This window comes from Hermetia illucens, chromosome 3, assembly GCF_905115235.1.
Source record: "Hermetia illucens chromosome 3, iHerIll2.2.curated.20191125, whole genome shotgun sequence".
In the NCBI taxonomy this organism is placed as follows: domain Eukaryota; kingdom Metazoa; phylum Arthropoda; class Insecta; order Diptera; family Stratiomyidae; genus Hermetia; species Hermetia illucens.
This window is the reverse complement of record NC_051851.1, coordinates 133,285,930-133,311,493: the sequence shown is the minus strand read 5'-3', so window position 1 is coordinate 133,311,493 and position 25,564 is coordinate 133,285,930. Positions and strand designations below refer to the sequence as shown.

The following is a 25,564-nucleotide window of genomic DNA, read 5'->3' as shown; positions in this document are numbered from 1 at the left end:
ATCAGCAACAGATCAGATTTTTTCTCTGCGGCAAGCGATGGAAAAACTGTTTGAATATGGACAACAATTGCACCATCTATTCATCGACTTTAAATCCGCCTATGATAGCATAGCCAGGGTAAAGCTGTACACCGCCATGAGAGAATTCGGTATCTCGACGAAACTTATAAGACTGACTAGGCTGACCCTGACGAATGTGCGAGGCCAGATAAAAGCAGCAGGATCACTCTCAAGGCCATTCGACATCAACAACGGTCTACGACAAGGGGAAGCTCTATCATGCATCCTCTTTAACCTGGCCCTTGAGAAAGTGATCCGTGATGCTGAGGTAAATGCAAGAGGTACGATCCTCTTCAAGTCCACCCAACTACTGGCCTATGCTGACGATATCGACATAATGGGAAGAACCACCGGAGACGTACAAACTTCATCCAGATCGAGCAGACGGCGCGAGATCTTGGGGTGGACATCAATGAAGGCAAGACAAAGTATATGGGGGCAACGTCAGTACCGAAAACCAACCAATCAACAACATCGAACCGCACTGGTCAAACGGGAAGAATAAAGATAGGAGAATACAACTTCGAGACCGTTGATCATTTCTCCTATCTAGGGTCGAAAATCACACCGATCACAGCTACGATGATGAAATCCGCACACGGTTGTTGTCAGCCAATAAAGCCTGTTTCAGCTTACAAAAACTGCGATACCATGACCGTCTGATTGTGGGTAAAATCTGGCTCAATAGGTTATCGTGGGCGGGTCACTTAATCCGTATGGATGAGGATGATCCCACCCGGAAAGTCTGTAAGTCTGTGAACTGATCACCACTGTTTTTCGTTTTAACCCGTCAAGAATTTCTAAACAAAGTTTGTAATAATAACACGTTTCTTTTCAACAAGTTTGTGGCTTGGATGGCCATTTTATTTACCAGAATCAAAAAGTTTTTTACAAAAAGACAAAAAATTATCAATAAGGAACAATAAACAAGTTTAACACTGGTCGGGCGAAATTTGCAACTTATTTTCATAAATTTGATATAACTGAATACGGAATTATCAATAGAAAAATTTGGGTTGCGAAACTGGACAATCGTCCTTGAGGTAAAGCTAGATATGGGTCTCATACTCATCATACCGACTCCTCTAGAAAAAATAAACTAAGAGTGCCCTTCTTAAAAATTAAGTGATGATAATACTTTTTTTTCTGGCAAAACAGGAAGGCAACAGGAACGAACTTCCTTATATATTTATTGCTTACATGGTAAAAAAATAATAAAAAAATCTTTAATTCATGTTATCGGTAAGCACTTCCTCATCTTCTTGGGTACTGCGTACCCAGGACTTTGTTAGACTTAACACAATGCCTACTACTATAATTATCACAGCTACGGTAAATAGTCCACAGGCAACGTAGAATCCTAAACCTGGAAGCGATAAGGCAAGCTGAAAGATTGTAGTCAAAATTAATAACCAAATTCGGTGATCGAACATCAAACGGTTACCTTGACTTGGCTGGCAAAAGTTTCATCTATAGACACAGTCATGGCAAACCAAAATGCTGGCAAAAGTACATTCTGGACATCTTTGTAGACACTGAAAAGAAAATTCCTTTTTAATTTTGCATCCTAGTACAAGGATCAAACTGACTTACTCGAAGTATTTGTCCTGTCGAAGAAACATGTTCAATTGAATCCGGGCTGCTAAATCCAGCGGTATCCCCGTCTTTGGTTCTAAGGCGGCGGTAAATTTGTGAAGGGATTCGTTAGGGCTTAAGCCACTTACTGCCTTCACGTATCTTGGATCAGCTAAGTAAAAATGCGGATAGGACATTGCAGCAGGCGCACCGAATTTGCACTTTGATATGTCTAAAACCCCAGTGGGTGGGCACTTATTGAAATCTTTTTCTGGACAAAAACATCGAGTGTCTTTGTAAATATGACCATTGTCAAATACATGATTGTCTCCTGTATACTGTGAGCCTTCAAGGCCATACTTTTCGAACTTTTCATTGATGTTTAGGGTAATGGTTCGGCACAAATCCGGTATGAAAATAGATTTCGGACTATTCGGCTTCATTTGACGTGGCCATAGTTCACCACTAGAGCCGAAAACTTTCCCACATTCGCCTTCATAATATCCTGTCAGGTTTCTTCCGTTCCAATGTGTTAAGTACCCAAGAGAAGTTGCGTCATATTGATCGGTGAACATTGTAAAGCGGCCATCATAGGTGTAGGAATTGTTTCGACCGAAAAACCAGCCAAATTTATTAAAGGGAATGTTGGATATGTTTAACTTCTTCAAAAACGCCAACAGGGGGTCTTCGTATCCATCGAAAAGAACCTCCCTAACTTTCTTGGTAGCAGTTAGTGTGCCCCCCTTTTTAATTAACAATTTGTTAACTATTTCTTTAATGATCGGCCATTTGTCTTTCATCATATTGACGACCGTCTGAAAGGAGGTGAATGGGAGATCTTCGTAATTTTCCACTAAACTTGAAACTTTGCAACTTACCGCTGTAACTGGATTAAGAAATGTGATCATATCATCTAAACTTCCATTTGACAAAGATTCATCGAAATGCCAGGTACGTATTTGATTGTACGATATCGTCCCGTTGTCGTGCCATGTGAGGTTTACTCGGGTATGTTTCTCGGTAAATACGTATGGACCACATTCTTCGAAATGGGGCTTAACACTAGCATTGTTAATTTTCTCGGGGTTCGTCCAGTTGAATAAATGGAATTTTATGTGTATTGGGATTGGTGTTTCCAGCCAACTATTGAACAGCATTGATCCATTCTTGAATTTTAATTTCTGAAAAATTAACGACAAGAAACCTTTCAGTGATTATCTTTCAGTTTTTTTCGATGATTGCAAAACTATTACCGAATTGACGATACTTTGACCCAAGTTAGGCCATATTAACCCTAAGATTATTGCACAACAGGCAAGGAAAACTCCGACTCCAAACAGCCAGCATTTACGTTGTTTTTCGCTGCAGTTCGAGCACATTATGATGCCGATGCTGAAAGTAAAAGTATGTATTGAGATTTTGTATGTATGATGAGAAAATTAATAGTTAAACAGTTAGCCATTGGGCGGTTTTGCTGGTGAATGCAGTGATTCCCCCAATTTTTATTTCTATTTACTTTTTTGTGTCTTGTTAGAATAATTCGACCGAAAATTGGATTTGTTCTGCTTATTACTGTGATCAATTTTTAGTGGTTCATTTTCACATCAAACTCAGCTAGACAAATTGATATTTTGATGAAAAAGTGAAAGCCTCTTTGTGTTGAAACGTTGGAGAATGCCGAGTTAATGAATGTGGCTTCGGAGATAAGGTTTCACAAAAAATGAGGCGAACTAGCAAAAAAAAAAATAACTTAATAAACGAGTGAAGTAAGCACTTTCAATTAAATGGTTGTTTGTACTTGGAGTGAAGGTCTTCCACCGGTATTTGCTCCGTAATAATTTACAAAATTAATAAAAATCTTTAATATATTGTAGATGAATAACAAAAAAATTTACTATAAAGTGGTGATCCCGCAGAACAGAAATGTTTGGAATGCGTTTGGCAACCTCTGCTTACGTATCTTGACTTGTGCAATAATCGCGGCCCCGCCACCCGAATTTTTTAACCCTGTGCAATGCAACTAGAACCGCCGCCGTCAAAAAGTGTTGATTAATCCGACCCCCCGCCCCCAACCAAGGAGATAGCACGGATCTGCCAGCAGCCACAAATCAAAACGAGTGTTTCATTCAATTCTGCCCACTTAGCTCCTGTGGATCATCGGAAATCGGCGCAGAAATTCCATCGTGCGGAAAACACGATTACTTACCTGCTTTGTTCGCTTGCCTTATAATGACTTAGCTGCGGGCTCCTCTTATACGGCATTCCCAAGCAGGTTTAGTGACTGCCCATTAAATTGGGTATTGAAATCGAATCCCTGAAATCAGGCCGCCCGTTTTCGATCCCACGCCAGTGTGGTGGAACGACCAACTTGCTTACTACATACATGCGAGATGTAAGTTGGTCTTTCCGCCATACCTGTAGCTCCCGAAGACATTCCGAAAACGGCAATATGAACACCTTTCAGACACTTCGAGTTCACAAGGATGGCTGTGCAACGTGGCGCAAATCTTTCAGTGATTCATCCACTCTGTGATGCGAAACCTCAATTTCTGTTTCGTATATCTGGTCGCGTCTTCCTCTGAGTCTGAGCATTTGAAGCACCTTAACGTTGAAAAGTGCAAATTTCTACAATCGCAAGTGAGATTCCTTGGCCACCGGACCCAGTCAAGGTGCAAGCAATTTCGAGCTTTCCGCTTCCGAAAACTGTTAAGGATCTCAGAAGATTCTTGGGCATGTAAAAACTTCAATCGTCGTTTCCTGCCCAAAGGCGCTCACCATCAATCGATCCTCCCGTCTGATTGTGAGGCCAGGCGTTTGAAATCACCAAGCAATAGCTGGTGGATGCTACACTTCTGGCATTCCTTCAGCAAGATGCACCTCTAGCTGTATTCGTCGATGCCTCAGACATTGCCGTAGGTGTTGCTCTTCACCAAAAAGTGAATCATATCTAGCAGTCGTTGAGCTTATTCTCTAAACAGCTCAATCCCGCTCAACGGGACTACAGCACTTATGATCGTGAGTTACTCGCCGCGTACCTCGCATTTAAATACTTCCGATATTCCATGGAAAGTAGGCCGTTTACGTTGTTCACGGACCATAAACCACTCACTTTTGCTTCAGAACAAAAGCCCGACAAAACGTCCTCTCGTCAACTTCAGTACGTGAACTTTATCAGCCAGTTCATTTCCTACATTCAACACGTATCTGGAAAAGATAACGTGGTTACTAACGCTTTGTCACGTGTTGCTGAGGTCAAGATCCCCGTCATGGTCGATTTTCCGGCAATCGACGAGGCGCAGAAGGATGACGCAGTTCTGTAGATCTTAAGGACCAACTCCAAATATACGTTTAGGGAGTTTGCTATCTTCGGCTCAACATCTAGTATATACTGCGAGACCTCAGACAAGGGACCAAGGCCATATATTTTGGGCGATTTCCGAAAAGAAGTATTTCACACATCCGGGCATTCGGACAACGAATCGGTTAGTCACCGCAAAGTATTTCTGGCCGTCCATGAACAAGGATATTAATTTGGTCCAGACAGTGCATTGCATACCAGAAGTGCAAAACTACAAAGCATGTGAGGAAAGAGGTAGGAGTTTTTCTTCGGTCTACCAAGCCTCTCTCGAGAATGGATTCCACCCTTTGGTGTGCCAGCAATTATAATCACCGACCAAAAAATGCAGCTTGAATCCTCTTTTTTCTCAGAATTGGGCAAAATCACGGCTTTAAACGCCTCCGCATAACCGCGTACCACTCGCAGTCCAATGGGATGTTCGAAAAGTAGCACAAGACGCTGGATGCTGATATAATGGCCTAAGACGACCCTTGTTGGTCGCAGGTCCTGCCACTTGTTCTTCTTGGCCTCTGAACAGCCAATCGCGAAGAATTTGCTGCAAGTCCTGCCGAACTGGTATACGGGGAGAACGACCCTGTTCTCGACATCAGGTCGGGACTCAACCCTACCGATCTGTTGCGTATGCTCAAGGACGTAATGCTAAAGCTGAAGCCGCCACCACCCATGAACCAAGCGAAACCCGTAGCCGTACCCGTGCCCAGGGATCTCGATTTCTGTACGCATGTCCTAATTAGATCGGACGCTCCTCGGAAGCCGCTGAAGCCATCTTATGAGGGCCCCTTCGAAGTCCTTGAGCAAGGCCAACATCATTACAGCCTCAACGGCGGGGGCCTTCGTTCAGAGAAGGGCGTTGCGTCTGTTTTAAATTGCGGCAATTGAGTTGTGTGAGCTGTGCCTCGGGTTCCTCGCTGAAACCCCCTTTGGTTTCAGCTTGGGGTGGAGTGTTGTAGCGGAACGACCAGCTTGCGTGTCAGACGCACGCAAGTGTGAATCGTGGTGGTAATGACATTGAAAAACAATTCTTGACAGCAAAAATTGTTTTTCGATGTGAGTTGAAGTTTTAGTCAAGATTAGCTCGAGGAGAGAGGTGACTGCTCTCTATTTAATTTATATCGTGTAATTTAAATTAAGAAAATAAAGACTAAATAAATAAACTAAACTCCGCCGAAGTCGGTTCCAAGCGCGGTTGTGAAAGGAGTAGGGCCACAGTACGCCACCGCATCGTCTCAGGGGGTAGGTGAGGAAAGAGCAGGGGTTTTGCAGTCTTGCAGATTACTCACTGAGGAAGCTATCCGCACACCTCGTATTTAGGTATAAAATGCAAATCCATCTATGAGAAGAAGAAGGAATTTAAGGTCCGGTACGGATACCCGGCGGGAGTCGTCTGACTTGGTGACTGGGTCGGGCTCTCGTAATGGACAGCGCGGCATCGAAATCGCTAGTCGGGGGGTGGTTCGACGTCTAGGCGCCACGACGATCAGGAGCAATGCTCCGCCTGCTGCAGCTGTTTCGCCACAATCTGTGGCGACCACTTCAGCAGGTTCGCGTAGGCAGCGAATGAAGTGGACTGAAGAAATGAACCTCTTCATCATCCGCTCCTACTACGAAGTAACGGCGGGGGCGGGTATATCTTACTGCCCCTTGTTGCACCAGAGATTCGTCGAGCGTTTCCCCGCGATTCGCGCACGTGACTGTGCAGCGAGTCCCAGACCAGTACCGCATTATTACTCGCAGCGACACAATCCCGGCCATCATCAGGGAGTGTGTTCGACTTGAGGTCATGGGGGGAAACTGATGACCGAGAGTCGATGGGGGCAGAGGCGGCGGTATCAACAGCACCACGCCGCACTGCAGGTAACAGTTTCAGTACTCGCCGAAGCACTCTTCTCCACCGTCCAGCTGAGGTTTTCGCTGAGGTTCGAGACGAATTCCAAAGAGCGTGTATAGAATTTTCGGATCTGGATAGACCAGGTATCCCCAGGCTCTATGTATCTCCAGCAACTCCAGTAACTCAATCTCAAATCAATGAGATTACACCTCGTCTGTGTGCTGATATGTCGCTGCTGCAACTACAATCACTTGTGTATTGTGGTGCAGTTACGGCTGTCAGATTGCACGGTCAGAAGATTCGCTTTCGCGTTAATATTTTGAGTGACCGAAGAGATCCACCATGAAAAATTCGTCTAGAACATCGGCGGGACTCACTAAGACAGGACATTGCTAAGTTGGCTCAATTCAACTTTGGCAATGCCAGCAGACAGGTGAAGAATAAATTGCAGAGGGTTCACAGGAACTATGCTATCCCCAGTGAGACATCCTTAGTTGAAATTCTGGACACACTACATCAGCCGGTAACAACGGTATGGCGAAACGCACTCCAGACGTGTCCAGAATGTAACGTACGCGAGGAACCCACGTAGTTTTTCAGATCTCTCAACGATTCCCAACAGAGTGTCCAGACAGTACAGTTTTCGGTAACGAAAGCGAAAAAATATTAGGGTGGACTTTTGGGGTTACCCGCCCAGCATGCTGAATGAATCATCGCCGAAGACACCCGCCATGTTACAACGTCTGGCATGAATTTTACGAATGTTACCGAAGAGGAAGTTCGACGAGCCATAAATAGTTCAAAAAATGGAGGGGCTCAGGTCTGGATCGGGTGCAGAACTTCTGGTACGAAAAATTCACAAGTACACATGGTTAGTTGGCACACAGCATAAATCAGGTCATTAGTCGGCCGGAGGAATTTCCACCATTCCCCACTGCGGGGAATACCTACCTTATCCTTAAGAAGGACACGGTGTGGGACTCCGCAGACACAAGACCGATTACTTGCTTACCAACCCTCTACGAATTCATAACATCCATTATTAGTGGAAGGGTCAATGTGCACCTCGATACCAACAACATTCTGTCCGAGGAGCTGAAGCTGCCGAGTTGGGTCAAGGGGTTGCAAAGAGCAACTCATTATCGATTCGATAGTTGTAGGACTAGCAACTAGAGGCCAAAGAAACCTCTTTAGTTGTTATATCGATTATGCCAAGTTTTTCGATAGCGTCCCGCATATCTGGCTAATCGATATCCTACGTTTGTATCGCGTTGATCCGAAACTAATAAGGTTTTTGGCGACAGTCAAGGAAGGGTGATATACCACCTTATGAGTGTATACATCTGAGTGTGCTAAAACCTCAGAGCCCATCCGTTTACGGAGGGGCATCTTCCAGGGGGATTCCTTGAGTCCCATTTGGTTTTGTATGGCACTGAACTCCCTTTCGTGGCTACTGAATGAAGCTATAGGGCATGGTTTTGCAATAAAGTATGGCCTACGTGCTAAGTGCCAACTGACACACTTGATGTACTTAGATGACATCAAGCTGTATGCTAGTACTGACCACGAATAATAGAGATGTTCAGCCGTGATATTCGGATGGAGTTTGGATCAGACAAGTGTAGGATCCAAGCCATCCGCAAAGGTCATCACAAGCCGCATGCCAGACAAAGCATTGGTGATCTCCGCATCGAAGCTATGACCGAGACAGACTTCTACAAGTACTTAGGAATTCTGCAAGCAAGCCATGCTCGAATTGGTGATCTGAAGGATGCTGTCCGAATTCCTGCGACGTGTAAAGCTGGTGCTGAAATCGCATCTCTCGGGGAAAAATAAAATAAATGTATTCGCTATCCCTTCACTGGCTTATGCATTCGGAATATTGCCGTGGACGAAGACCGATCTGGAAAACGTCCAGCGGCGGATACTGACTACTATGTCCAAATTCCGAATGTATCATCCGAACTCTGCCGTGGAGCGCATGAACCTGCTTCGTGACATCGGAGGTAGGGGCGTGGTTGACGTGGCGACGCACCATCATCGTCAAGTCGACTCGCTGCGCGCTTATTTTTAAAGCAAAAAACCAGGGGATCCTTGCATGCGGCTGCCTGTAAGGCAGACTGTGGACTGACTCCACTTAACTTGAAGGATTGACCTTTCAATCGTCTGAATGGGGTGAAGTCGGACCAAGAGCGGATCTATGAATGGAAGTTGAAGACAATGCACAGTAAACACGTGAATTATCTTTGGCAGCCATTTGTCGAACAGACGGCTGTGTGCTGGGGAGCTCTTTGCTGGTTCATGTGTGCCATTCAGGACGACTTGCTCGCCACCCGAATTTATAAACAGCTCATCATTAAAGAACGGGTGGAGAATAACCAGTGCGGAATGTGTGGTTCAGCGTTAGAGACGTTGGACCATCTCATTTCTGGCTGCACTGTAATGACGCTGGTGCAATACTTCACCAGGCATAATGCTGTATGTAAGGTCATTCATCAAAACCTTGCATACAAGCATGGGCTGATCACGGGAACATGTCCGATTTATCGATATGAGTCGCAAGCAGTACTTGATAGTTTTGCTTACAGCATGTATTGGCACCGGCAAGTCGCCATATTTTACATAACAAGCCTGACGTACTGTTAGTTGACTAGACGGGTCGCTCATCGTATGTTATTGATGTTGCTATCCCGCATAATGGTAACAATGAACGGAAATACGTGGCTCGGGAAATCGAAGAAATTTGGCGTCTCGAGCGGGTGGTTGTGGTTCCCATAATATTGTCATAGGTATTGTACCTAAATCCCTCACGGCTTCCCTTGATATGCTGATTTGCACAGTCTGGTTCAAACCATGCAGAAGTACACCGTTCTGCATACATGCTCGATGTTGCGGGGAGTTCTCGACGGATTCTCCCATTGACCTACCACCGGCCACCACTACTAGCGCCCGCTTTAGTTTTTAAGTAGGTATGATCGTCCGAGCCTGAATGCTTGGCATTTAGTGCTAGTATTAAGAATCTGTCATCTGCCGAGATTGTGACAACTCGGAATATAATAATCGTTGGCGCAACAATCCATATTGGATCAGGGCCTTGAAGAGTGTTAGAGCACTTCATTCAATACCGTCCATTTTTACCAAAAGTTATTATCATTAAGCCATATTAGTAAAAATCAATTGTTTCACAACCGCAAAAGACGCTAAGCAGCTGGTGTCGATATTTGAACATTATAATTCAGCAGCTTTCTTCGAACATGTGTACTATTTTTGTGCAAATTGTCTCGCGCAGCGTTAATCAAGGATCTGCGCATTGATTTCGTTAAGTGAGTTAGGCATCCACCTCTTTTTCAACGATCTACCGTACACCTTTCTGTTTTTGGACTCTGCATAGCGCAGAGTTTGTGACACCAAAAAGCACTCCGACTTCTCATAAAGTGTTACCATTCTCGATTGCACTTATCGGTAGTTAGTTTTAGTACGAGGCATCTTTTAAAGACTGTAAGGTTAAAAAAAAGTCTTGACCGGTTAAAAATTTTACAATTTCAATTCACAGCTGTAACCTCCATGCGAAAGAATATACAGAAAGTTTCAACACAAAAAAATTTTGTTGAAATACATCAAAAAATAAAAATTTTACAAGCATTTGATTCTCTTCACAGAGCCTGAAGAAGGACAAGTCGGCCATCAGGATCGCCAAGAGCCGGTCTTGGTTGGACTATTGTCAGACGCATCAGTGAATCCGCGAGGCTCAGTAATATTCTGTCCAAGGAACATAAGAGCCCATCCTTTCTTAAAAAGTTAGAAGGCTCCTGGACGGAATCTTCTAGCGAAACCTTGGAGCTGCTGGTTCAAACGCACTTTCCCGCCAGCGAGGAGGACTGTGAATCAGAACTTTGCTTGGAGGGTTTGCGGCCACCCCAGCCGTGCGAGACTATCAAATCGGTAATTACCGAGGATAAGATCGGATGGGCTATAAACAGCTTCCCCGCATATAAATCTCCATGCCCAGATGGCATAATGCCAGTCATGCTACAGAAGCAGCAGGAGAGGGTTGTGCCGTGGCTTGTTGAGATTTACCGGAGCTGCATCTCTTTAGGACAGGTACCACAGTCCTGGAGGCGCGTACGAATGGTTTTCATATCGAAAGCGGGCAGGCGTGGTCTTGGGTCCGCGAAGGACTTTCGACCAATCAGCCTGACCTCTTTCGTGCTGAAGACCCTAGAGCGTGTCCTGGACATTGATTTAAGGACGACTATGGAGAGAATGCCTTTCTCTAAGTCCCAGCATGCCTACCTCAAAGGAAAATCCACTGAAACCGCCCTCCACGAGGTAATTGGCACCGTTGCCTTCTTGGATATAGACGTTGGTATCAACGCCATCAAGGAAGCCTACGACCATAGCAACATCCTAGATGAAGGACCTCGGGAAATCTGGGCATTCCCTACGGACTATTCCGCACGCAAGCTGAACTTTACGAGAAACTTTGCTGTGGACTTTCCCACCAGGGCAAAGTGGAAGACCGGCGGCGTGTTACAAGGTTGTGACACATTATTCTTTACGGACGGATCAAAGATGGCCTGTGGAGCCGGCGCGGGGGTTTTCTCGAATACACACAGTGTATCCAAGTCGTGTGGTTCCCAGGTTTCGCCAGTGTATTCCAGACGGAAGTACTGGCGATATTGGAAGTCTGCCGATGATTGGAGCGAGATTCGAGTCCCAAGCGTAACATAGCCATTCTAACCGACAGTCAAGCGACCATCAAGGTCTTGTACTCAGCGACAACATCTTCCAGGCTGGTGGGGCAATGCGCGGCACGCTCAAGGTCACTCTCCTCTGGGTTCCCGGGCATAGGAACATAGATGGAAATGAACGGGCTGACGGATTGGCCAGGCGAAGCTCTGCTCTTGGCAGTCCTTCGGCGAATACAGTCGGTGTTTCGCTGGCGGTTGTCGGGGGCCGAGCCTACTCGCACTACCTAGCAGCCGCGGGCCTAAGATGGCGAAGGCTTACGAGCTGTTCCAAGTCAAGGAGAATTTGGCCAGCTTATAACCTAGCCCGATCACGAGAGCTCCTGTGCCAGACGCGTGCAAATGCATTCAAGATTGCGGCGGTCTTGACGGGGCACTGGCCCGTAGGGGACCATGCCGCTAGGCTCGGCATACCCTACAATTCGCATTGCCGAAGCTGCAGAGAAGGAAGGGAAACCCTCATGCACTTTCTCTGCGATTGCAGAGCTCTGGCTAGAGTCAGTCTGCGGAAACTGGGTAAACCATTCTTTGGGGACCTCACAGAGATTTCTAGCTGCAGGGCGGGAGAGCTGCTTTCTTTCGTGAATGCTACGGGCTGGCTCTGAAGATCCGAGCCGGCTGAACGCTGCCTCCCTGCTTCCATAATAACAGTCACGGCGCACCAAAGCGCTAATTGGGCTCCTCGGAGCGGCCACTGATACCTACCTACCTGCCCCTTCACAGAGTAGTTCACAAAGTTTTGACCACTACTGTATATCCTCCAAAAAACCACCTAGTATGACACTAGCCCCATCGGATATAAGGGAAATTCATCATGTAGACGTACGGCTTCAAGATAGTAAAAGTCCATATCTTGCATGTATTGATAAATTTAGCAAATTTTTAACTGCACCGAAATTAGCCAATAGACAATAGGTTACTCTTATAAATTCGTTACAGAATATATTTAATAGAATAGCCCCAAAACCCATAGTATTTGACAATGATGTCCCCATCATAAGTATTAAAAATATAAGAATGGCAAGAAGAGCAAGGCATATCCTCTCTTTTACGCTCACCGTATCACAAAATTGGAAATTCTTTTGAATTGAAGTTACGCAAGAGTTCTTAAATGAATAATTACGGATATCTTTGCAAAGGCAAAAACAAGAAGATCAAGACTTCAAATTACTTGATTCAATAGAACTATGTTTGTATCTTTAAACAATAATAAATACATAACGCCAAATGAGATAGCTTATCTCAGTAAAAAAGATATTCTCACAAATACTGTAAGAAATAAAGAGAAATGGATAACTAAAGCAAATACTGATAAAAAGCCTCTACCCCTTGATGACAAATATCGTAAAAAAGGAATTAGATCTTAGATATATTATCGGTGAACACATTTTAATATTCAATATTCATATCAAATTTAAGAATGGATATCCCCATTGATAAGATAATGATATTCATTGAAATGCAACTAGCTGTTGAAATACTATTACCAAAATTTATATCATAATTAAGGAAAGTATTCCATATTCCGTAGAATCAGATTTACTAATCCACGGCTAATGCATACTTAATAAACAACCACATGACTCTACTTTAATAAAACTGACACAAGATGCAATTAGACAGGCTGAACAAAACTAGGGTATCACTAGTTTTATTGAACTGAGGGGTGTCATTTGTTTTGTACGTATACAGGTAAGTGAATCTACGTATTTAGTTCGTTATAGGTCATTGGTAACATGTTTCTAGTACGTTCTTCAAGAACTGAGTTATAAAAGGACGAGTGGCCAACAACGTGTTAACAATTCTATAATAGTACAAAGAAAATATTCATTAGATAAAAATTCTTGCAATCTTTAAACAAATATAATTTTTGTAAGCGATCTTCCCTTGTTGTCTCCCGGGAAATGTGCTTTTTATAAGATAATCCAATAAATTGCAGTTTTGAAAAAAAAACCCTACTAAAATCGTGCGCCAGACTACGGGAGTTTGGATGCTAAACAGCGAAGCTTTACGCCCATAGTAAAATCCTAGTTCAAATACCTCGGAAAACTAGGGCAAAGTGGAAGACCGACGACGTGCTAACACAGTATTCTTCACCTATAGATCAAAGATGGACTATGAAGTCGGAATGTGGATTTTCTCGAATACACACAGTGTATCTAATGGATTGGGGGTCTTTCGGCGGGTACAGTCTGTATCCCGCTGGCCACTGTCAAGGGTGGAATCTGCTCGTACTACTTAACAGCCTGCTGTACACTGTAGTTAGAATCAGACTGTGGACACTAGGTAAACTATTCTTTGCTGACTTCAGGAAGATTTCTAGCTGCAAGGTGGAAGAGCTGCTTTCCTTCGTGAATGCTACGGGCTGGCTCTGAAGATCTGAGCCGGCTGGACTTTGCCTCCTGGCTATCATAACAGCAGTTACGATCTTAGAAGTTTGAGGCATCAAAACGGCGCACCACAGCTCTAATTGAGCCCCTCGGAGCGGCCACTAATACCCATTTACCTACCTACCCTACCTCTAATTTTCAACCGATCCCGTTAGTTCGGGCAATAACTACATGTGTTCTAAAAAAATAATATTTACCCTTCCTTCTTCGGATTCACGGTTTGGTTAAAAAGCAGGAGAAGTTGGATTAAAGTTTCAAAAAAAGAGCAATTCTAACAACTAATATAGTTCTGGGTATAACAAAACGTCAAAGGGTAGTATCCCAGGGCGAAACGCCTGCTGACCCATCACCACCAGCTCCACTACCAAGTCCTATATCCACCCCCACGTGGTGATTGCCGGTAGTTCTTCTTTAATGAAAAATTACAATCGAAGAAGGAAGAAGGCGAGTCTCCCGCGCCTAAAAATGAGGCAAATTGTACCAACTGGTCCTCCAGGTTGGGGGTTAGGATGGGTAGGGCTGACAACCCTACACGGAAAACCGATGTTACGAAGCCACAAACAGGATAGACTTTAAATGAAAAACCCGGCAACGACAACGGAATAACGATTTGTGCATTTTCTCATAGAACTTGCGTTCCCTGCACAGACCGGATGATGCTGAGCAGCTAGCCGATATCCTGTCCCAATATAAGGCTGATGTAACAGCGTTGCAAGAGATGCGCTGGAGAGTGACCGATTTCCTATAGAAGAGCCACTACACCATATATTATAGTGGCCATCCAGTAAATCATGTCCTCGGAGTAGGTTCCTTATTCTGCCAAAAACGAAACCTGCTGTTATCGGCTTTGAAAATATAAGCGCGGCTATGCACTCTGCGTTTGCTAGGCAAATTTAGAAATATAGGCCTCATAAATGTTCACGTCCCTACAGAAAAAACTGGACCCTCGAAGCCTATCCCAAGTATGATATCAAAATCATACTTGGAGATTTTAACAGTCAAGTAGGGACGGTGCCTATATTCAGGCGATACGTCGGCGCCCATAGCTTACATAAGGATACCAATGATAACGGACTGCGGATTATTCAGTTAGCAGTATCGCACGAAATAGGGGTCAAGCAGTGTACTGCAGGATAGACTGATGCGGAACATAGCTCCCTGAGGCCAACCTATCTTTGTCTAAGGATGAGTTGTCTCTCCTCTGGGACGGTGTGTGCCTTTTCAGGGGCCAAGCCTCTCGTCTACCAAGACCGTTAGTGAGTGGTGATAGCCACACCCTGTACGAGGTGACCCTACTATTAACAAAACGCTACGGATCTAGACTGGGGAGTCGAAAAACACCTCCCCCAATCCAGGGTGTCATGCGAACCGTGCCCATTGGATAGTTTGCAGTCGGGGGTAACTGACTGTATTCGAACGGAGCCTCACTGATACCTGGTCGCCTCAGTGAGTAAGTTAGATCTTACCGTGCTACGGGGGGCTATGGCACGGCGGACCTCTTAACCCCCATACTCGTGGGAATCAAATGAGTACTAAATTGAAAAAAAAAACAAAAACCAAAAAAGCGGGGCCCCGTACCGCACCAAAACTGGTTAATCAGGTGGAGGCACGTCTCCGAATTACTGAAAGCCAGGTGACTACACCCAAGAACGGAGAAGTTGGGACGTCAAGCAGTGGATCCAAGGTGAGCATTGGTATACTGCATGGACTACAGCCAACGAACACCACTGCTCAAAGAGCAGGGACCAGCAAAAGCACGTCTGAGATAAATATAACAGACGTCAGGAAGGAGACAGGTCTCAGTGGCGCCGGGGTTAAATGGTACCTGCGCTATCTGAAGGAAGGCCTGAAACCAGAAGAGGCCCTTAAGAAGGCTCAGGACAGACCTAAGCCATCTCTACCGGAGCCGAGAAAGCGGGGAGCAGCAGAGATCAGCCCGCATGAAGGGAATGCCCCCAAAAAACCCAGACCTGAACCCACGGGAGGAGAAAACCCGGGCAGGTCAGGAGTGAAGGCAGGACCCAGGAAGCCCGGCATTAGCTATGCTAGTGCGGTCAAGGGCATTCGACTGGCCATACTGCCAAAAAGGTTTCCCGAGCAAATACTCACTCGGGAGGAACAGGAAACCATTGAAGAACTTGTCGTCAAGCAGATGATCAAGGGATGGACGTCGAAACTGGTGTTCACCGGGATACGCTTTCGACCAGGCCTTATACTGGTGGACTGCGCGACGGAAGGTACCGCAGAATGGGTCAGAACCATAATTCCTAGATTGCCAGGCTGGGAAGGGGTGGAACTGTCAACATGTGCTGGAGATGATATACCAGGAGCCCACATGGTGACAGTTTTTCTCCCAAAGGCCGCGGCAATAGTAACAGAAGACCTCATGAGACTCCTAATTGCTCAGAACGAAGATCTCCATACTCGACTATGGAGAGTCTTCAGAAGCAAGGTGGAGGGAAAGGGTAAACTCCTCACGATCGGGGTAGATGACCGATCCCTAGAGGCAATTAAACGTCGGAGTTTCATATCAACTACCGATTTGGCAACATACCCGTGCATGTGCACAAGGAAAAGCCAAGGAAAGAGACCTCGGAGGAGGCATCGGGTGGAAAACTTACCGAGGTCCCTGAAGAAGTCGCGGAAGCCATAGAGGCGGAAAGAACGGGATCAACCAGGGAAATAGACCTGCTGCCCAGTGAAGAGCAGAAGCTGGACGACCTAGACCTAGGACTGCTAGGGCTCGGGGTGGACAGCGACGCGCAGGAAAGCGCCATGTCGGAGGAGGAGGGTGACACTCCGACAGTGGAGAAGAGCTCCAAACAATAACGGAGCCAATGGCCAGCACTAGGATAGCCCAGATAAACCTCCACCATGCGAGAGCTGCATCTGCAGTGATTGCAAGGGCAAATTCCAAGGAGAACATTGGAATAGTGCTGGCTCAGGAGCCCTGGGTGTACCGGGGGCAGATTCGCGGTCTGCAAGGAGGAGACATGCAGGTAATTTGGGACTCGTCTTGTGAAAAACCAAGAGCTTGCATAATTCTCAAACGTAATCTAAAATACATATGTCTTTCAGAGTTCTTAACCGGGGACCTTGTGGCTATCCAAGTCTCATTGGAAGCCGGGAGGAGCACTCGAAAGGTAGTGGTAGCATCGGGATACTTCCCAGGAGACGAGAGCCGGGCTCCACCGGAACAAGTCGCAAAGCTGACTGAGTATTGCGAGGAGAGGGCGTTACCACTTCTTCTCGGCTGCGATGCCAACGCCCACCACGTAGTGTAGGGAAGCAGTGACACTAATCGTAGAGGTGAGTACCTTCTCGAATTTATTCTTAGTAATAAGTTAGAAATATACAACGTAGGGAACACTCCAACATTTGTGACCAGCACCAGACAAGAGGTACTAGATATAACTCTAGGAAATACCCTAATGAACGGGATGGTCAGGAATTGGAGGGTGTCGGATGAACCCTCAATGTCTGATCACAGGATAATCAGATTCGACATTGAGGGTAACTCCGAAATAAAAAGAATAATAAGGAATCCCAAGAGAACGGATTGGGAATCCTACACAATGCACCTGAGCAACAACATTGCCCACCTTCAAGGGAGCGGTGACATCAGGAGCGAATTAGAATTAGAAACGGTGGTGGAAGACCTCAACACAATCGTCATTGACGCATATGAGGCCAGCTGTCCGGCCAAGACAGTCAAGTCATCAAGGGATGTACCATGGTGGAACAGAAACTTAGCCAGAATGAGAACGGAGGTACGAAAACTCTTTAACCGGGCAAAACGAACCGGGGACTGGCGGAGGTATAAGAATGCACTGACTGCGTATAGCAACGCCATCAGGGAAGCGAAACGGAACAGCTTTAGGGAATTCTGTGAAGGGATTGAACAGATCACAGAAGCAACTAGGCTGTACAAGGCTGTAGCCAAAGACGGGAGAATATCCTCTGTCTGCTTGAAAAAGGAAGATGGGACATTCACCGAGAATGAGGAGGACAGGGTACACCTGCTTCTCAGAACTCATTTCCCGGGGTCCTACCCCTCGGCGGCAGGCGACAATAATCTGCCTGACACCCCAACAACGAATAAAAGGGGAAGGAAAGAGAGCTGGAAACTAGCAAAAGAGGTATGCTCAGAAGCTAGGCTAAGATGGGCAGTGGGAACCTTTCAACCAATGAAATCTCCCGGAGCAGATGGCATTTTCCCTGCACTTATCCAGAGAGGCCTAGGAATTATCCTAGAGTCTCTTCTGAGGGTGGTAAGGGGGAGCATAGCACTGGGTTACATACCAAGGGCATGGAGACGGGCAAAAGTGGTCTTTATTCCGAAGGCGGGTAAAAAGGATCCTTTTCACCCTAAATCTTTCAGACCAATCTGCCTAACATCGTTCGTACTCAAAACGGTGGAGAAGGTAATAGACAACTATATTAGAACTAACGTTCTAAAGCGTAATCCCTTACATCACTGTCAACACGCTTACCGGGCAGGAAGGTCAACTGAAACTGCTCTGTATCAGCTGACAGAGGTACTACGGGACGCCATTGAAACAAAAGAAATTGCACTGTGCGCGTTTTTGGATATCGAAGGAGCATTCGACAACACATCGCACACAGAGATACAGGATGCCCTGAGCCGCAAAGGAGTGGGAAACACCCTGGCACTCTGGATGGGCAAAATGCTAGAAAGCAGACAAATAGAGGTACAAACAGGTACAAATTCTATTATCATGAACACCACTCAAGGCTGTCCACAGGGCGGAGTACTATCGCCGCTGATGTGGAGTATGGTAGTGGATGAACTCCTGGACGTGTTAACTAATACTGGAATACAAGTCCAGGGCTACGCGGACGACATTGTTCTAATCTGTAGGGGCAAATATGAAGATACCCTATGTGATAGAATCCAAACTGGATTAAGGGTTACTAGTGCCTGGTGCAGGAAGGTGGGACTGCGGATCAACCCAACCAAAACCACCATAGTACCATTCACTAGGAGGCGTAAGCTGGATCACCTGCAAGCCATAACATTACATGATATGGAGGTGAAACGAGAAACAGAGGTCAAATACTTGGGAATCACGCTAGACCAAAAATTACTCTGGAAGACACATGTCGGAAACACTTGTCGGAAAGCCACGAGGGCTCTGATGACTTGCAGATCCATAGCAGGAAAAAAATGGGGTTGTAGCCCGAAGATACTACTTTGGATATATACTGCAATAGTAAGACCAATGATTACCTATGGAGCGGTAATCTGGGCAGAAAGAACCCAACTCAGCACACAAGCCAGGGAATTACATAAACTCCAAAGGCTGGCTTGCGTGTGTATCAGTGGGGCAATGAGGACATGCCCAACGGCATCCCTGGAGGTCCTTCTGGGATTAACCCCTCTCCATCTGCACATACAGATGCAGGCAAGGAGATCAATATTCAGGATGGCCGGTAGCATGAGTGAGGCGGGGAGCTGCCTAAATCGAAGGAAGATTGATATCCTTTCTAGGCGGTATCCCGAATTACTGATACCGAGGGACAACATGACAACGAGGTTTCACTTCGATAAGAAGTTTGAAACACGTTGGAGTAACAAGACAAACTGGGAAAGCGTGGCTGTGACATACGGCTTAAACCAGCAACTGATTACTTGGTACACTGACGGATCCCTCACAGCAGAGGGAGCGGGTGCCGGTGTCATTGGTCCAAGGAAAATGTACTTTGAGCCAATGGGCAGGTACACTAGCATATTCCAGGCGGAAATTTACGCCATAGACAAATGTGCCTCCTTTAATCTGCAAAGGAACTACAGGGGGCAGAACATAGCTATTCTCACCGATAGCCAAGCAGCGATCAAGGCACTTAGGTCCAACCAGGTGAACTCTAAACTGGTATGGGAATGCCTTGAGAGACTGAATACACTCAGCTCGTCCAACAAGGTCTGGATACTTTGGGTTCCAGGCCATGCTGGGCTGGAAGGCAATGAGGCAGCGGATGAACTAGCCAAGAAGGGAGCAGGGATGCCTTTATACGGGCCAGAACCCTTCTGTGGAATCGGAAACGGTTTCATGGCTATGAATCTAAGAAACGAAGAAAAACGGTTGAGGGAACTATATTGGGCGGGCCTACCAGGGATGGAGCAGTCCAGGGTGCTTATTGGGGGATACGAACCCATGCGCACAAAGGATTGCTTAAACCTCACCAAAAAGAACCTCCGAATCATAGTGGGAATTCTCACTGGTCATTGTCGGCTGAACTACCACCTAGGGAAGCTAGGGATATCTACGGACACTGCCTGCAGGTTCTGTGAGGAGGAGGACGAAACCTCTATGCACGTCCTGGGACAGTGTCCAGCACTTGTGCAAAGTAGGTCGATACATCTGGGAGAACACTTAATACCAGATGCAAAGCTGAAACTTCTGGAAGTGGGGAACATACTAAAGTTCCTAACGGTTACTGGCCTGCTTGAGATACTATGATCAACAGGTACACTATAACCAGTAAAAGGGGCACAATAGTTCTTCAAGGACGCGGTGCGACTTTCCCTTAACAAAATAATAATAATCGCACGAAATGGTTATTGGGAGTACCTGGTTTGCGTGGAAACGGTTCCACAAACATACGTGGGCCTCTCTAGACGGAACCACTTTCAACCAAATTGACCACGTGTTGATCGAACGCTGCCACCTCTCAGCCTTGATGAACGTTAGAACATATAGGGGGGCCAATATAGACTCGGATCACTATCTCGTTGGCATGCAGCTCCGAGCTCGAATTACAACACCACCTACAATTCCCTCTGACAATCAGGTGAGACCGAATACTGAAGCCATTCACAACACAGCCCTCTGCAACACCTATAAGAGGGAAATGGATGCCGCAATAACCGCAGTCAACAGAGATCCTGGAGATGAAGCATCAACAAATGCTCTTCACAATCACCTGAAGAACGTTATCATAAATACGGCCACAAATATACTTGGCCCCAGTCGCAAAAAGAGTCTAGCAACGGAACGGATGCTGCATATCGAGTAATGTTGTATTCTCGAAGAGTACGCGCAGAGACTTATATGAACTCCGTTGAGCGGAGAAGCGACTTCACAGACGGAAAAGGGAAGCCTGGGAGAACCAACAAGTCTGTGAACTAGAAAAGTACAAGGAACAACCACACCGGGCGCGGAAGTTTTACCAACAAGTCAGTAGGATGAAGCCTTATACATCCCGATGATCATCCTGCCGAGACAAAGAGGGAAATCTGATTTCCGACAGAATGGACATATTGGAGCGATGGGTTGAGTACTTTGATGAGCTACTGAACAACCAAGACATCGGCGAGGTTGAGGCTCCGCCAACTGAAGACGATGGACAAATACTGCCACTATCAAGTATAGGAGAAACAGTCTGTGCAATTCATCGGCTAAAAAATCATAAGTCGCCAGGAGCCGATGGAATTACAGCCGAATTGGTTAAATATGGAGGCGACCAGTTACACCAAGTGGTTCATCAACTTGTGCTCAAGGTATGGGACAGCGAATCAATGCCTGACTATTGGCAACGAGGCACTATCTGTCTCATACATAAAAAGGGAGATATCACACAGCGCAGCAATTATAGTGGTATCACGTTGCTGAGTACCATCTATAAGATATTCTCCGCTATCTTGCTAGCCCTATATGCCCACAACATCATTGGCTTATGACAAAGAGGCTTTGCTCCAGGCAAATCAGCGACAGATGAGATTTTGTTTGCGGAAAGCGATGGGAAAACTGTTGGAATATGGACATCAGTTGCACCATCTCTTCGTTGACTTTAAAGCCGCCTACGATAGCATAGACAGGGTAAAACTGTACACGACCATGAGAGAATTTGGTATCCCGACGAAATTGATAAGACTGACTAGGCTGGCCCTGACCAATGTGCGAGGCCAGATAAAAGCAGCAGCATCACTCTCAAGACCATTCGACATCAACAACGGTCTACGACAAGGGGATGCCCTATCATCCGTCCTCTTTAACCTGGCCCTCGAGAGAGTTATCCGGGATGCTGAGGTAAATGCCAGAGGATATCGCCATCATGGGAAGAACGACCCGAGACGTATAAACTGCCTTCATCCAGATCGAGCAGGCGGGGATGGGCGCGAGATCTTGGGCTGCACATCAATGAAGGCAAGACAAAGTATATGGTGGCAACGTCAGCGCCAAAAACCAACCAACAACATCAAATCGAATTGGTTAAACGGGAAGAATAAATATAGGAGACTACAACTTTGAGACCGTTGATAATTTCTCCTATCTAGGGTCGAAAATCACAACCGATAACAGCTACGATGATGAAATCCCCGCACGGTTGTTGACAACCAACAGAGCCTATTTCAGCTTACAAAAACTGTTTCGCTCGAAACGTCTCACCATAGGGTCAAAGTTCTTACTGTACAAGACAATTGCCAATCCTCATGTATTCCTCGGAAAGTTGGGTTCTTAGCAAGAAAGATTGCGAACTCTTGGCCGCGTTCGAGAGAAGAATCTTCCGAAGAATTTTTGGCCCCCTACATGAAGACGAATGATTCCGTAGCCTACATAACGACGAAATCTTTGAGCGATACCACCGTCACATTGAGGATGAAATCCGCCTGAATAGGTTACGGTGGGCGGATCACTTAATCTGTATGGATGAGGATGATCCAGCCCGGGAAGTCTATAAGGACAATATCTATGGTAGAAAAAGAAGACCCTGCCTGAGATGAAGCGATGGCGTAGGTCAGGACGCCAGACAGCTTTTAGGGATATCGAATTGGTGGACCTCAGCGCAAAACCGGGATGTCTGGAGTTCCTTACTAAGGTAAACCTCCACCGGATACCGGTTGCTGCGCCGTTGATGATGATGATAAATGCTATCAACCAATAGAAAACTGCATTATGAACTTGCTTCACGTATTAACGCAACCTGGATGAAGTGGCGTTCCATATTGTGTTCCTTGTAATCGACTTATCAACGAACGTCTCAAATCTAAAATTTACCGCAATGTTGTCCGTCCTGTTGCTTTCTATGATTCTGAGTGTTGGCCGACTATAAAAGACAATGAACCACGTCTTACAGTAATGGAGACGAAGATGTTGGGTTGGACTAGTAGCGTTTTGAACACATCCGAAATGGGGATATCCGCGATCGTTATGGTGCTGCACCAATCGAGGAAAAATTGCGAGAGAGGCGTCTTCGATGGTATGGTCACGCAATTCGTGCTAACGAGAATTCACTTGCCAAGATTGGTCTGAACATCGAAGTCGATGGTAAACGACCAAAAGGCAGGCGGAAACGGTGGCTTGATACGCTAGATGGAGATTTAAAAGCCTCGAGATTGCATCCAGATCAGGCATTCGATGGAGCCAACTGGCGAAACCGATCTCGACGAGCCGACCCCGCTTGTGAACGGGACAAAGGCTGAAGAAAAAGAAGAAGGTTGAGGTGGGCATGAGGGGATTATCTATGGTAGAAAAAGAAAACCAAGCAGACCCTCCCTGAGATGGAGCGATGGCGTAGGTCAGGACATCGGACAGCTTTTAGTGATATCGAATTAGCGGATTTCTTTATCTTTAAAATGAAAAAAACCACAAATCAATATATTATTTCATTTTCGAGAAATCACAATTTCTACTAATTGCGCTCTGGATGTGAGAGACTGAAGTGTCTCCCCCAAACCTATTCTCGAGCCTGGCTAACACAGAGGCGTGCCGATGGGCACTTCAGTAGAAGTGCAGGTAGGTACTGGTGGAACTACACGGCCAAGTTTTTAGGTTTAGATAATTCTGGGGTCGTGGTTGGCCATGGCCAACTTAGATATTGACTTGGGTGGTCCCTTCTTCAAGAAGTCATTACAAATAGGTTCCGCAATTGTGAACTTACAACAAAAATCAGTTGGGAGGACTCTGTGGTTATCGTGAGCCGGACACGTTCCGACTTTACACGTGGAGGGTGCAATCGCTCGGTCAACAAGGATTCCTACGGTCTGCTCAAATCCAGCCAAAAGTTAACAATGGTAAAAGTATCGTGGAAGAAGAAATCTATTTCAAAATTGGACTCAGCAGTTGATAGACGAACACCGTACCAAAGGTGATCGCCAGTTCATTGCTGATAAGCCCATGGATATTTTTAGAGTCAAACTATCATTTCTTTGTACTCGACACACATTACCCCACGGGGCTTGAGCAATAACCGCGATAGTTTGCAGTGATTTGGCCTTGGTTTGGCAAGTTGAGTTGAACTGTTGACCTTGGGCGTTTCCTAGCCCAGACAACAGCGAAGTTAGGAGAGTGAGATTTGCATATTTATTAGAACAATATTAAAAACTCATGAACGCCAGAGTTCTGAATTACTTGGAAGTGGAACTTAGTCAACAAACGACTAAGCGGCTTAGTCATGAGACCAATGTACATTTCGCTTCTTATGTTTAGAATCTGAGGCATTCGGAATACGGTCTGTAACTGATAAGCCATGTTTTTTTCAAGATTGAAACTCAATTATCTTCTGTTTTGGCGAAGAGGAGCGCAGCGTGCTCCACTTGCGCGTGAATATCACTATCGCAGCGAACTCTTCCAATCAAAAGCGTTTTTACGACGCAGTATTGTCAGCCAAAATGACGAAAACTTAAATATTGTCGATTGTGCGCCTGTTTTTGTGCTTCCCTAGTCAGGCCAGGTTTCATGATTTCCGGGGCCGTTTGTTGGTCGATTGGGCTTAGTTCGCTTTTCAATGCCTGCAAATGTGCCCTTCAAAATCGGATCAATAACGGACTTTCAACGCCATACACTTTTCAAATTCTAGCGCATCACGGCAGCGAAACCTCCTGGTTGCCACCTCGATCTCTTGGCTCCAAAGAGATAACCAAATTTACTTTTGAATGACAAACGACCGCGGGTGGAAGCTAGCGTGCTTCTTCCCACCTTTGCGCAATCCGCGAGAAACCAAGGCTGTTTCACAGTCGCTCTTTGTGCGAAATTGTTTTTGTTTACTTCTGCTCGAAGGTGTGCGATTAGTAATCGAATCTTGGGCGAATTCACCACGGAGCGATGATGCGGGAAAAACCAGTAGAACCACTTTCAGCAAGTCCGCCTTTCCGGTTAATAAAAATTGCGAGGCTACTTACCAGCCCAATTCACACTCAGGTAATAATTTTCCGAATCAACTGCACCGGGGAGACGACACTAAATGCGCTCGGTTCAACCATGAAAACAAGTGCGAAATTGCTTTGTTCGCGTCACACGAGATATTCGCGGGTCTAATCTGACGACTAATCGGCTTATCAAAAGTCACATTAATGCAGCGAACAGCTGGCGCGTTGACATTTAAGATCTGGTGGCTGCGGACTTGCCAGCTGGAACCGATATGAAATGGATGAGATTTGAAAGTAATTGCAAAACTTAAAATTGGTTTACGGGTCAGAATTACAAATCCAAGGTAATTTTAATCAGGTTCTTATTATATTGGATTTATGAGTAAATATTAATTATAAATATTTAATTGGAAGTAGAACTTCGCATGTTAGCATTGTTTTCTTAACTTAGGTACAGATGGAGCTACTTAAGAAATAAACACGGTAATTGGTTCA

General features: G+C 45.7%; 1 protein-coding gene across 1 annotated transcript; it reads right to left on the bottom strand.

Annotated features, from left to right (window-relative positions):
• Positions 1–891: 891 nt before the first annotated feature.
• Positions 892–25,284, bottom strand: LOC119652209 (protein croquemort-like). Its single transcript, XM_038056149.1, has 6 exons — positions 25,103–25,284; positions 2,889–3,027; positions 2,514–2,816; positions 1,654–2,450; positions 1,505–1,595; positions 892–1,445 (listed from the first exon to the last, which is right to left on the bottom strand). The coding sequence occupies exons 2-6, from the start codon at positions 3,012–3,014 to the stop codon at positions 1,287–1,289; spliced, it is 1,476 nt and encodes a 491-aa protein (XP_037912077.1). The 5' UTR covers positions 3,015–3,027; positions 25,103–25,284; the 3' UTR covers positions 892–1,286.
• Between the last annotated feature and the right edge of the window lie 280 nt (positions 25,285–25,564).